At 39.0% G+C, this 13,317-nt stretch overlaps 1 protein-coding gene across 10 annotated transcripts in view; it reads left to right on the top strand.

The window, feature by feature from the left end:
- LOC101742048 (LIM domain only protein 7) overlaps positions 1–9,451 on the top strand; it is a 210,030-nt gene extending 200,579 nt beyond the window's left edge. For all 10 annotated transcript variants that reach the window (XM_004923229.5, XM_062669317.1, XM_062669314.1 and 7 more), the window contains 4 exons: positions 608–709; positions 1,186–1,301; positions 1,736–1,836; positions 4,500–9,451. In XM_004923229.5, the coding sequence (XP_004923286.3) occupies positions 608–709; positions 1,186–1,301; positions 1,736–1,836; positions 4,500–4,687 (507 nt within the window). In that variant the 3' untranslated portion in view covers positions 4,688–9,451. The remainder of the gene's footprint in view (positions 1–607; positions 710–1,185; positions 1,302–1,735; positions 1,837–4,499) is intronic.
- Positions 9,452–13,317: the final 3,866 nt, after the last annotated feature.

Raw genomic sequence — 13,317 nt, 5'->3', positions numbered from 1 at the left:
TCGTTTCTGCTATTTGACGACAGATGGCGTTACTCTTACCAGCGTAATATTGATAAACAAAATTAAAACTAATATGTTTTTGTTGACGGTATCATGTCAGTCATATACTCAAATGCTAATCTTGTAACGGTTAAGCGCAATCGGATAAACATCGAGCAAATGTAAACAAAAAATACATGTGTGCAATTCACACGTGGTAGAACTGAAACTTTCAAAAATGTAAATACAATTATCCTAAATGTCTTAGGTATATGTAAAATTTTGTCATTAGTAAATAATTGTAAATCATCTTTTGTAGTGTGAGGTAGCGCCCTCTGTGAATTGATATTTGTACTTCACGTATAATCCTAAATTAAAATTCACTACAAGAGGTTTCATACGCACGTCGGTATTAAAAAATCTCATAGATGGCGCTGTATTAAAAAAACACTACAGTGAGAACGTCTAATATATTCTATCTCGTTCTCTCGCCGGCTGAATCCTATACATTTATGTGTTTGTGTCTCTATGGACTTATTTTTTCGTTTCATCGAGTTTGAAATCACAACGATTCTAAAGAAGTTTCACTTCAAAAACAAACAGCTTTATTTTGGGATAAAACTTTCAGGCTTTAAGCGCGGCTCCCACGCCCAAGCTCATGTCCAACTGTGAATGGATGCAAGCTCGCACCAGGAAACCGTACAACTACAACCAGCACTGGCTCATACAGGTAAACAATCACCAATCACATTACGGATGATGTATCTATCTTTTTACGAAAATTGCGCGGACGGAGGAGTATGAAATTTCTCACACTTATAGAGAATATAGAGAAGGAATGCAGATGCAATTTTTTTTTAATTATGCATGAATAATACATTAAATCAATTAAAAAAAACATTACACTCATTACCATGTATTTGCCCCAGACACACATACATATACTGGTGATAGGACTTTTTCTGAGTCCGTGCGGGTAAGTACCACCGCCCTGCCTATTTCTGCCGTGAAGCAGTAATGCGTTTCGGTCTGAAGGGTGGGGCAGCCGTTGTAACTATACTGAGACCATAGAACTTATATCTCAAGGTGGGTGGTGCATTTACGTTGTAGACGTCTGTGGGCTCCAGTAACCACTTAACACCAGGTGGGCTGTGAGCTCGTCCACCAATCTAAGCAATAAAAAAAAAGTCTGGTGGATACTTCCAGGAAGCGGAACACCGCAGGATAGAAGAACAAAGGAGTCGACTGCGGACTGCCCAGCGTCACTCGTACCACCAGGACGTGCCCAACACGCTCCACAACACGGCGCCACTGAGCAACAGGTGTGTGCACCATGCGTTCTACAAAACCCCACCAGACTCCCTCCTTCACGATGAAACACCTTAGGGACCCATGTACTCGCAGGGTCTTCCTTATTCAAATGAGGCTTGTGGAGAGTTAACGGTACGCAGCTGCTTAGCTCTGCTCCTGGAATTGCTGAAGTCCGTGGGCGACGGTAAACATTCACTATCAGGTGGGCTGTACGCTAGTCTGCCGACAAGGGCAATAAAAAATAAAGGTGTTTGTTTAGTAGTGGGAGGTATTATGGCGTTCCAATATGATGCGACAATTATTACGTAGCAGTTAATTGAAACTTAGACCTTGTTGTGTCTCAAAGTGGGTGGCGGTATTAATGTGATGCTGTCCATGGTCTCCGACCCGCCTAACGCTAGTTGGGGCCCATCGGACCAGCGAGCTAAATCTCCTTTGATTTCAGCCATCAGTTTCTGGCGCAGGAAGTGAAACGGACGCCGCGAGAGGAGAAGCTTCTCAGCGTCAGCGGGAAGAGGAAATGTTCTCACTGCGGAGAGGAACTAGGTAAATTTGCAGTTTAGCATTAACTAGTTTTTGCCCGCGACTTCGTCCGCGTGGAATAATTACTTTGGCGTATATGTACATATAGCGTAAGCTCTCAAAAGGGATACCCGATTTTGAAACATTCTTTATTGGTGCTCCGCTTGGTCCTATTGGTCCTATTGGTCTTAGCGTAATGTTATATAGCCTGTAGCCTTCCTCAGTAAATGGGCTATCTGACACTGAAAGATCTTTTCAAATTGGACCAATAGTTCCTGAGATTAGCGCGTTCAAACAAACAAACTCTTAATAAGAGTCAAATTTGCAGACGGCCTCATTGTCTACTTTAATTAAAGCGGTTAAACCCTAGAACTGCGGCTTTCTTGCTGTATAGTCCGGCCTCTGAAAGAACGTGTCCCTGACAGATCGAGATCGCATGGACGAGTTTACCTTCAAAAAGGATTCTTCGTTTATTTGCCCTACGAATAGTTTGTAATAGAGAAGTAAATAGTTTAATTTTATTTAATTTTTTTATTGCTTAAATGGGTGGACGAGCTCACATCTCACCTGGTGTTAAGTGGTTACTGGAGCCCATAGACATCTACATCGTAAACGCGCCACCCACCTTGAGAAATAAGTTCTAAGGTCTCAGTATAGTTACAACGGCTGCCCCACCCTTTAAACCGAAACGCATTACTGCTTCACGGCAGAACTAGGCAGGGTGGTGGTACCTACCCGCGCGGACTCACAAGAGGTCCTACCACCAGTAAAAACTACTACTAGTCTACTTTGAATGAAGCGGTTAAACCCTAGAACTAGAACGTGAATTACGATATTGTTGTTGTATAGTCCGGCCGGTGAAAGAACGTGTACTTGACAGGTCGAGATAGCACGGACGAGTTTACCTTCAAAAAGGATTTTTCGTTTATTTGCCCTACGAATAGTTTGTGATAGAAAAGTAAATAATTCTGTTTAATTTATGTGGTCATTTTTGCGCTAAAATTTATTGAGTATCAGTGTATTCTTTCGGTAGCCGGACTGTAGCACACAATTATCGTACCGTAACATATGAGTATCATATTCCCTTTTATAATTGGACAGTGATAAAGCCACATGGCATTCACGTCTCTTTAGCTCAAGATGATCCCGTATCACACTATTTACCTTTAATCGGGCAAAAAAAGAAAAAAATAAAATAATAAAAAATATGTTTTTCATGGCTTAAGTATATGTTCTTGGATCATGTTGAATATCAGTGTACATAAAATCATATATATATAAATTATTGAAACCTTCCCTTTGCCTGTTCATGGACAACCAAAATGGAAAATAATTTTCCTTTGCCCGATTACCTCTAGAAATTTAAATAGACTACCAATTTACCCTGACTCTGCTTTTGAATTTATTTTCCTCAATAAATGTGTACAGAACTATTTACGTAGAAGTGAGGTGGAGTATCAGTGTGCAAATAAAGGATCCAATAAACAATAAAAACTATTAGGATGGACTTAGTTCTTAATCGCCATGAATATCGCCATCATCAGTATCGATGTCCGATAAATCAGTAAGATTAGTCATATAGTTTCAAAACAATTGAAACCAACATTTTAAAATAAACTAAATAAATTGACAAAATTAAAAAAGTCGACAGAAATAAATCCTCATTTTTTATATATAGTGACGCAAAATGGGAGTCTGAGAAAGGACAAAGGGAACTATTTTCCCACTTCCAAGAATATATTTGAAATAAATCAAAACCACACAAACACTAGGTTTTTGCATTGAATATCATAACCAAGCTACACAGAATATAGTAAATTAGTATAATAATATAATAAAATTAATATAACGAATCAAATAACTACTTACAAGAATCTTTTTTGAAGATTTTATGTCTCCAATTTTTTTCTCCGCATTTTTTTCAAAAGTGACATTTATTTGATTCTGACATTGACACGTGAAATTTGAAAGGGTGGGGTTACCAGTTAAATAATTCTGTAATTATCTAAGATTATATTTGTGTGAAAATTACAACCTGAAAGTTTGCCATTTCAAAAATATTCGGAATTTGACTTAGATTGGGAGGGTGGGAAAATAGTTCCCTGTGCCCGATTTAGGGTTAATTTATATTAATTAATTATATATCACTCATTTTTAAACTTTACTACTACCCAATTTTGAGTGCGACGAATAATCGAATTTTAATTGTCTTTCCTCTATCATAAAAAAAATATCCACAAAATTTAGAGTCGTTCTAGAAAAGTCAGCCAGTTTTTTTCATATTGCTGTTAAAAATAGTTGAATGTGTGATCCAACGGATGGATACTCTAACACATAGATATCGGCAGTGCCAGTGGCGTAATCGCCTACCGTAAAGTACTTTCCATAAACATTATGTGATAGCGCTGAAGGAACACGATGTATGGACGCTTCCCTGGTGCTAGGACCCTTTGGGACCCTGTCTGTCGGATATGGAGCCTATTTCTACCGCTAAACAGAAAAGATTTGGTTAGAAGGGTATCACAAACGTTTATGATACAAATATCTCTTAAACTTCATGTCTGAAGGTAGAAGGCGGTTTCCACGTTGTGTTGTCTATGGACATCGGTAACCACCTAACACCAGTTGATAGGGCGTGAACTCGTTCATCCGTCTGAGCTATAAAAAGAACTGACGTTCATACTCAGGTCGCGGAGCCGCCATGATCATCGAGTCCCTGTCTCTGTGCTACCACGTGTGGTGCTTCCGCTGCGGAGTGTGCGGCGCCGCGCTGGGGGACGGGCGCGCCGGCACCGACGTGCGCGTGCGCGGCCGCCGCCTGCACTGCCCGCACTGCTACTCCGACGACGGCGGCGACAAGTACTCGCGCGTGTGACCGAGCACTGCTACTCCGACGACGGTAGCTTTTGGACCTCATTGGCCAACACTTTGACCTCATGTCTGAAAGCGGCGGCCACGACCACTTTACTTTGTAGTAACCGCCTACCAGCAGGTAAACCCTGAAATTCGTCCACACACTTAGGGCAAAAAACGGTTCCATTAATGCTTCGTGGGACTTAAATATACCGAACTGCCTTCTAAGTGCAGGTGCCCTGAATTAAAATGTGTCCTTTTATGTTGCCTTACTCGGTTAAGCCACGACTCAGAAAAATAAACACATTTAGTGTATTGAACACTCAGCGAGCGGGTCACGTTCGCGCAAACAAATATCTCGGACCACGACCTAATTGGTTAATTCTAGAACGTATGTTCACTTTGTGTATGTCGATCGATGTATATGTTAGTTGTCACACCGATAATCCGCCAAATACATTACACCTAACTCTGTATACACTTCTACTAATATTAAACTCTAGATACGCGTTATAGCTAATTAACATAGACTAGTGATAGCTGCGTTATAGCTCCGCTGGCAGCCGCGCGGTAGGGCACTATCGCGTTGTGTGTCTGCACGTGAGTTCGCATATCTCAAAACGTCTCGGCGACTCAGCCTGGTCCTGAGTCGGCCACTGCACGCTTTTGTTCTCTCGCTCACTCACCGCGGCGCACAGTGGGTCGATACTGTGATTTTAGTGACTTAGGGACCAACTTTGTTTTTTAAAATTTTTCTTTACGTAAATAGATAGAGCTCGTTAATCTCAATAATAATTGTTTTGGGTAAAAGTTACAAAAACTTTATAGTTTGGTCAGAAAAATGTGTTTTGTGATTTTTTTGTATGGAGCGGGTCACATTAAATTAAATTCCTGCTAAGTACCATGAGGTCCCGCTTTGAAACTTTATTTTTCTTACACCTTGTCTAGTCTACTATCATTTGATGCTATGAACATGTGCATAAAGTTGCAACTCTGCCAAATAAATGGATCGAAAAAAATGAATAAATACATAGAATAAAAACCTTTATTTTTATTTTCGTAAGTGCTTTTAAGTTAAATTTGATATGGATTAGTAAGTAAAAGCACGCAACAATACCCATAATTACATAATACCTAACAAAAATACATTTAGTAGGTCTCTAATTAATCAATCTCTGTAATTATTAGGATAGTTAACATTAGTTACTGAGGATAATTAGTTAAGCAGCCATTACTGGGTAGTAGAAAATATAGTAAACATTTGTGTCTCTCTGGAAGTATAAAGTGACCATATTTATTATATACTAACTAGTGTTCGTTTATTCGTACTACTACTAACATCTTGTGATTGTCGTCGTGATCTTCTTTTTCCGTTATAATGGATAATTTTATTAACAATTTAGGATTATTTATGATTTTAAGAGAGCAACAACAGTCGCTGTCTGATAATAAAAAACTTTCAATTCCTACAAAATCAAATGAACGTGACCGAAGAGAAAAGTGTTGAGCCCCAAAAATTCTGTACGCACTTTTGTTCAAATATAAGTGCAATATGGAAACGAAGTAGTCGCATGTTAGCACAGTTTATGAGAAAAAAATGTGATTGGTTCGAATGTGCAATAAACTGGCCCGAAGGCATGATACCTGAAGATATCAACACTGTACAGGAAAGGCTCGAGATTTCTAATACTGAAGATGTTGAAAATGTACCACGCTCTAATGTACTACAGAAGCCTCGACATCTACTTTTACACCTCGAAAACCTTTTGAAGAATTGGGATCCAGGCACATTAAACAAATTTACCAATCGCTTTCGTTATCCCCTGATGAAATGAAAACTACTACAGTTGCTAGTTTGAGAAACACTGGAAATGAAGATGTAGGAGAAATAATGAACCATTTGTCAAATCACCCCGAAGATCTAGAAAAAGTTAAAGAGTGTTTAAGTACAAGTGAAAAGTAGTACATATTCTCCCGATAAGGCACTATTAGTTTCACTTAAATTAAGTAAGTGGCAGAATATAAATCTAAGAGAAGCAGCAAGTGAAAATGGGTCCGATTTATACCCTTCTTAATATAAAATTAAGCAAGAAAAGACCAAATGTTATCCAGGGAAAGACGAGGTAATTATTAATGAAGAAGGAGCTGCTATTAAAATGCAAGCATTACTAAACTTGGCGGTATATAGGCTTTTAAATGTGATTACTTCGGATTTGGACTCAGCAAGAGAGCTACTGCTTATAAGCAAATAGGCTTTGATAGAGCCCCAGGTCAAAGTAATTATAAACAAAAGACTGAAACAGAGTTTGATGATTCATCTATTTTCTTGGCCAGTCTAGTTCCTATAAGGCTTCTGAAATTTGATGGAACAATTGTTTGGGAAAACGACCTACCCTCATCAAGTTTTTGTTGCCGTCCAATAATGTTTAAATTTATAAAAGAAATGCAGTCAATAGTGGCAATTATAAAAGCTAGCATAACAGAAGAAATAGAAAGACTTCAGCCATCAAAAATCAAACAAGTTGAAGTTAAGCATCAATTGCACATGACGATGATAGACGGCAAAATAACCTCATATTTGTCAGAAACATTTTCTGCTGTCTGTGATATTTGCAAAGCAAAACCGTCAGACTTTTTTGGAGTCACTTGCTTATCAAAGAGAAAATAATGAAGAAATATTCCAGTATGGAATGCCATCTTTACATGCCTGGATAAGATGCATGGAGTGCTTACTTCATATCGGTAAATATAATTTTATTACTTCAGAATTTTTTCATCCTATGTAGTTTCCTGTGAGATTATTTTTTAAATTACATTTTTTTGTTTGCGTCTAATCGTTTGGACTTCAAGAAATGGAGTTGCAACGGGCGATGACTAAGAAAAAATGTCAATCAGAAAGAGCGCTATACCTTAAGCGTTTAAAAAGGAATACGGCTTACTTATAGATGTTGTCAAGCAAGAAGTAGGAACAACCAATGATGGCAATACTGCCAGAAGATTTTTCAGGGATGCAGAAGGAACAGCCCGCATAACAGGAATACGTAAAGATTTAATAGAGAGGTTTCACGTGATTCTTCAGACTGTTGCATCTGGAGAGCGCGTGGACCTTTCCAATTTTTCCGAGTTTTGTAGATATACTGCAGAATTGTATATTAATTTATATCCCTGGTATTATATGCCTTCCAGTATCCATAAATTGTTGGCACATGGCAGTGATATACAATAATCAAAAGCTTTGCCTTTCGTGCCATTCCTATAGGTAAACTGTCGGAAGAGGCCGCGGAAGCTCGCAATAAAGATTTTCGGAAATATACAGAGAGTTGTTATTTTAGAAAGATAAGTAGTCTGCCGACTAATGAGGGTATTTTACACAATCTTCTTTTGTCTTCTGATCTAAAGATCGAATGGTGAAACAAAATATATAATACTTAGAGAGATTGATTAATTAGAGACCTACTAAATGTATTTTTGTTAGGTATCATGTAATTATGGGTATTGTTGCGTGCTTTTACTTACTAATCCATATCAAATTTAACTTAAAAGCACTTACGAAAATAAAAATAAAGGTTTTTATTCTACGTATTTATTAATTTTTTTCGATCCATTTATTTGGCAGAGTTGCAACTTTATGCACATGTTCATAGCATCAAATGATAGTAGACTAGACAAGGTGTAAGAAAAATAAAGTTTCAAAGCGGGACCTCACGGTACTTAGCAGGAATTTAATTTAATGTGACCCGCTCCATACAAAAAAATCACAAAACAGATTTTTCTGACTAAACTATAAAGTTTTTGTAATTTTTGCCCAAAACAATTATTATTGAGATTAACGAGCTCTATCTATCTACGTAAAAAAAATTGTTAAAAATCAAAGTTGGTCCCTAAGTCACTCAAATCATAGTATCGACCCACTGTGCGGCGATCCGTTCGGTCGGCTCGGCTTGCCTCGGCTCGGTTCGGCTCGGCTCGGCTCGGCTCGGCTCGGTTCGGCTCGGCTCGGCTCGGTTCGGCTCGGTTCGGCTCGGCTCGCTTGCAATTGGAACGAGAACGAGCTTGTCATATTTGTTCGAATATTTTTAATCTACGGTGTTATTGATTTGTTTTATGACAATTTTATTTTAATTTCGGTCTCTGTGCCATTTAAGCATCAATTTTACTTAAACAATACCAAGTAATAATAAAGATTTTTTTTTCAATATTTAAGGATCGAAATATGCAAAATTTCGTTTAAAAATTGTGTTTCCGTAATTTTACATGTAATATTTTGTACATAGATATTAATTTATGTTTAAATAAGTGTTAATTGTTAGCTTTAATAGTGATTAGCTTTTAATAATGTAATCCAAAAATTCTTTATGATTATACTTTACATGTAAATTGAAAATACATATTTTATCTTTATTACATCACCCTAACACGTTTTTTCTTGATTATTAAATGCGTAAATTAATCATATTTACAAAAAACAAACTACTAAATGAATCTATGCAAAATCAAAATGGCGGTAAAAATGGCGCGAAATGTTCGCACCTAATCGACTAGAGAAGTTTTAGACTTTCAGACTTATTTAATGGTGCATTCCGGATTGAAGTATGACAAGATAATTTTCGCATTTGATAATTAACCATCATTATAATATTATTTTCGAATACGCCTAACATAAAATTAATATTCGATCATCCGTATAAGTTTTGTAGTCTACGGTTAATATATGGAACTTCGTGTACATTGTCTATATTTATAAGTGGAAAAGATTGTGTAACAATAAAATTTCAAGTACCTATAACTGTTTGTTTATTTTGAAAGACGTTTATGTTTACTGTTCGGAGATTATGGCTACCTCACTTTTTTCCTGCCTATGCTGATAGCCTTGAGAGGCTATTTCAGCTTCATGTAGGTGAGCTCACGAGGCCTAAACCGGAGTGTTGTTAACACTGGCCATAGCAAGAGCAGCGCTTCGCAGAATCTACCGCCGGATCGGAAACGCGACCCACTGAGAAGATCTGGCGAGAAACTCAGTGGGCTGGGTACCTCCCAGGGACTTGGCTTACTCCTGGTACTGGTATTTTGTGAGGCTGTTCCACTGAAGTCTGAAGTCGTCGTGGCCTAAAGGATAAGACGTCCGGTGCATTCGTGTTGAAGCGATGCACCGGTGTTCGAATCCCGCAGACGGGTACCAATTTTTCTAATGAAATACGTACTCAACAAATGTTCACGATTGACTTCCACGGTGAAGGAATAACATCGTGTAATAAAAACCAAACCCGCAAAATTATAATTTGCGTAATCACTGGTGGTAGGACCTCTTGTGAGTCCGCACGGGTAGGTACCACCACCCCGCCTATTTCCGCCGTGAAGCAGTAATGCGTTTCGGTTCGAAGGGTGGGGTAGCCGTTGTAACTATACTGAGACCTTAGAACTTATATCTCGAGGTGGGTGGCGCATTTACGTTGTAGATGTCTATGGGCTCCAGTAACCACTTAACACCAGGTGGGCTGTGAGCTCGTCCATCCATCTAAGCAATAAAAAAAAAAAAAAAAAAACTTCTGGTGGTATCATCCATCCTGCCTATTTCTGGTGCGAAGCTATGTTGTGATCGGATTTTTACTCACGTCGCGATGTGTATGGGGGACGGTGTACTCATCCATCAGTCTATGTTCTTTTATCTTTTTTAAATTAGTGCACGAGCTCCCGGCCACGTACTGTTAAGTGGTTATGGGAGTGGACAGTTCAGTAGGAATTCTAAGGTCTCAGTTTCTACAGTACAACGGCTGCCCCACCCTTCAAACCGAAAAGCATTACTGCTTCACGGCAGAAACAGGTAATATGGTGGTACTTACCCATGCGGAGGCACTAAACGACCTACCACCAGTAAATGTTTATGTAAGTACTAGTTTGTTATAAATATTGAAAAAATCGTAATCGTTTTCCATTATACCTATGCTTTATTGCTTAACATGAGCAAACTTCCGTCAGATATTAAGTGATCGCGGAGGTCCATAGACATCACCACGACAATTGTGCCGTCCGCCCTTCAAACCGGAAAGTAAGATTACTTCGCGACATTAATAGCAGGATGGTGGACCGTTATGCAACCCTGAGTTTCACAAATTATTACAGCTGCTTGTTAGCTATTTCGTCCATATCCTCATCTATTTTCTTATCTAGCTGTCAATTTCCTAACTCCCTAGTTCTCATTTTAAGTAATGGAGTAACATCATTTTTTTATTTTTTATTGCTTAGTTGGGTGGATGAGCTCACAGCCCACCTGGTGTTAAGTCGTTACTGGAGCCCATAGACATCTTTTTATTTTTTTATTGCTTAGATGTGTGGACGAGCTCACAGCCCACCTGGTGTTAAGTGGTTACTGGAGCCCATAAACATCTACAACGTAAATGCGCCACCCACCTTGAGATATGTTCTAAGGTCTCAGTATAGTTACAACGGCTACCCCACCCTTCAAATCGAAACGCATTACTGCTTCACGGCAGAAATAGGCAGGGTAGTGGTATCTACTCGTGCGGACTCAGAGGTCCTATCACCAGTAATTACGTAAATTATAATTTTGCGGGTTTGATTTTTATTACAGGATTCCATTCCTTCACCGTGGAAGTCAATCGTGAACATTTGTTAAGTGCGTATTTCATTACAAAAATTGGTACCCGCCTGCGGGATTCGAACACCGGTGCATCGCTAGATACGAATGCACCGAACGTCTTATCCTTTAGGCCACGACGACTTCAAACTTCAACTTCTTTAGCTATTATTTCTGCAAATTAGCCTCATGCTAAGGTTTGAAGGGTAGAGCTTCCGTTCTATCTTTTCAGTCCTCAATATTATTCTTATTCTATTAATCTTATTCTAAATAACTATAAATCAATTATAAATAACTGGCAACAAATCACGCACGGCCATTCGGGCCCAATTTAGGATTTCCTGCGTTGTGGGTACCCGAGACTGACAAACATACTGTTAAGCTGGTAAGAGTAACGCCATCCATCGCCGAATAGCCGAAACGAATATCAAAGGAATTCGAAAAGATCGAGAAGTACAACGCCATCTATTGTCAGAAAGCGGAGACACACATCGAAGCTACTGGACTTGCCTAGATTGTTTTCGATAAACCTAGGGATGTCATCTGGACTATAAAAGCGTTGCGGATATAGCACGAAGCAGTCAGTAATCGGAACTAATCGAAGCGAAACAGCGATCGGCTCACCTGAAGCGAAGCGGAAGAAGTGAATTGAGAATTTTAAAGTGTTCTAAGTGTTGAATACAGTTTTAATTTATACTTCGGTAGAATTTTTATTTATCCCGAATCCCAGCGCGCAACAATACTTATATACGCTTAAATATGTACACGATATATACAGATCGAGTGGTGAAAACCAAATAGTCTTTCACCTCTTATAGACAGTCAACACCCAGACCAAGAGAAAACAAGCCTGTTCATCACACAAAATTTACCTGATGTGGGAATCGAACCCACGACCCTGGACGCAACGGTCAGAGGCGGTAAACTACTACACCACCGAGTCAGTCCGTCACTGTCAGACTCTATCGGCGGATTTGCTATCGTGTTTGCAGGCTTTGAGCACATTGGAATGCTTAGTGTTGATGTACCAATATATAGGTAATTAAGACCATCTAAACTGGCCAGGTCGATTCCTTACGACAAAAGTGAGCTGGGGACAGTGGCTAAATAAAGAAATCATCACGCGACTTTTATTGTTAGGGAAAGAAATATTCTTTTATGTTTCTCTTGAAGATTAACAATTCTAAGGTCACAGCCAAGCTAAGCACACTGTGAGTGCCGAACTTAAGCCCTTTAAACACATATACGAATATGACTAAGAAAGTCATAATGGTATTGTGCTATGGTATGTGGCTGTCGCCAGGAGGTAATCACATATATTTAAGTGGTAGGGATGAAGTAAATTGTTCGTGGAACCGTCCATAGATCTGAGGACTTGGGGAGGCGATATGTCGAACCTAAGGAAAAGTGGTATCTCCAGTTAAGGAAGTCTTTCGACTAAAGAAAATGATTATTGTGATGGAGTTTATCCGCACGCTTTCTTTGGCCTGACATTATACCGTTGCGAAGTGTTGGCCTTCCCAAATATGTATCGCCATTTGTCTCGTTCTTATGCGTCTCCTTTCGTAGGCCCATCTTCCTCTGGATGTTTTGGAATTTTGTGATCCACGTGATTTGTGGTCTTCCAATGCTTATTTTTTTTAAACTTCATGTCAGAATCATGTCAGCTTAAAGTATTTTAATTTGTCAACAACATAATTGTGTGTTGTCTAGCGCACTTCATCGCGTATTTTTTGGTTTTTTCCAACTAATGGCATTAATAATGGAAGACGATCTCGTCGAGATAGATATCTTAAACATAACAAAGAATAAAAACGCAGTAAATATATTATGTACATTCCCACAGTCAAGCGCAAGGTTTTCCCTCGAACGTCCTTCTGATTACCATACAATGGTGTAAACAAGTTTGAATTCCGCTAAATCAATTTTGTATAGACCGGAAACTAAGTGAATCGGTAATATCACCCGCGACCAATCCCATGACGGACTCCGTCGGTCAGGGTGTGTAGGCGGTACATAAAAAACCCGTGACATTTAATTTCAGTGCAATACTGTTC

The sequence above is a fragment of the Bombyx mori genome, chromosome 7, assembly GCF_030269925.1.
Source record: "Bombyx mori chromosome 7, ASM3026992v2".
Classification (NCBI taxonomy): Eukaryota; Metazoa; Arthropoda; class Insecta; order Lepidoptera; family Bombycidae; genus Bombyx; species Bombyx mori.
Note: the sequence above shows the minus strand (reverse complement) of the source record. Positions and strands in the feature narration are given on the sequence as shown.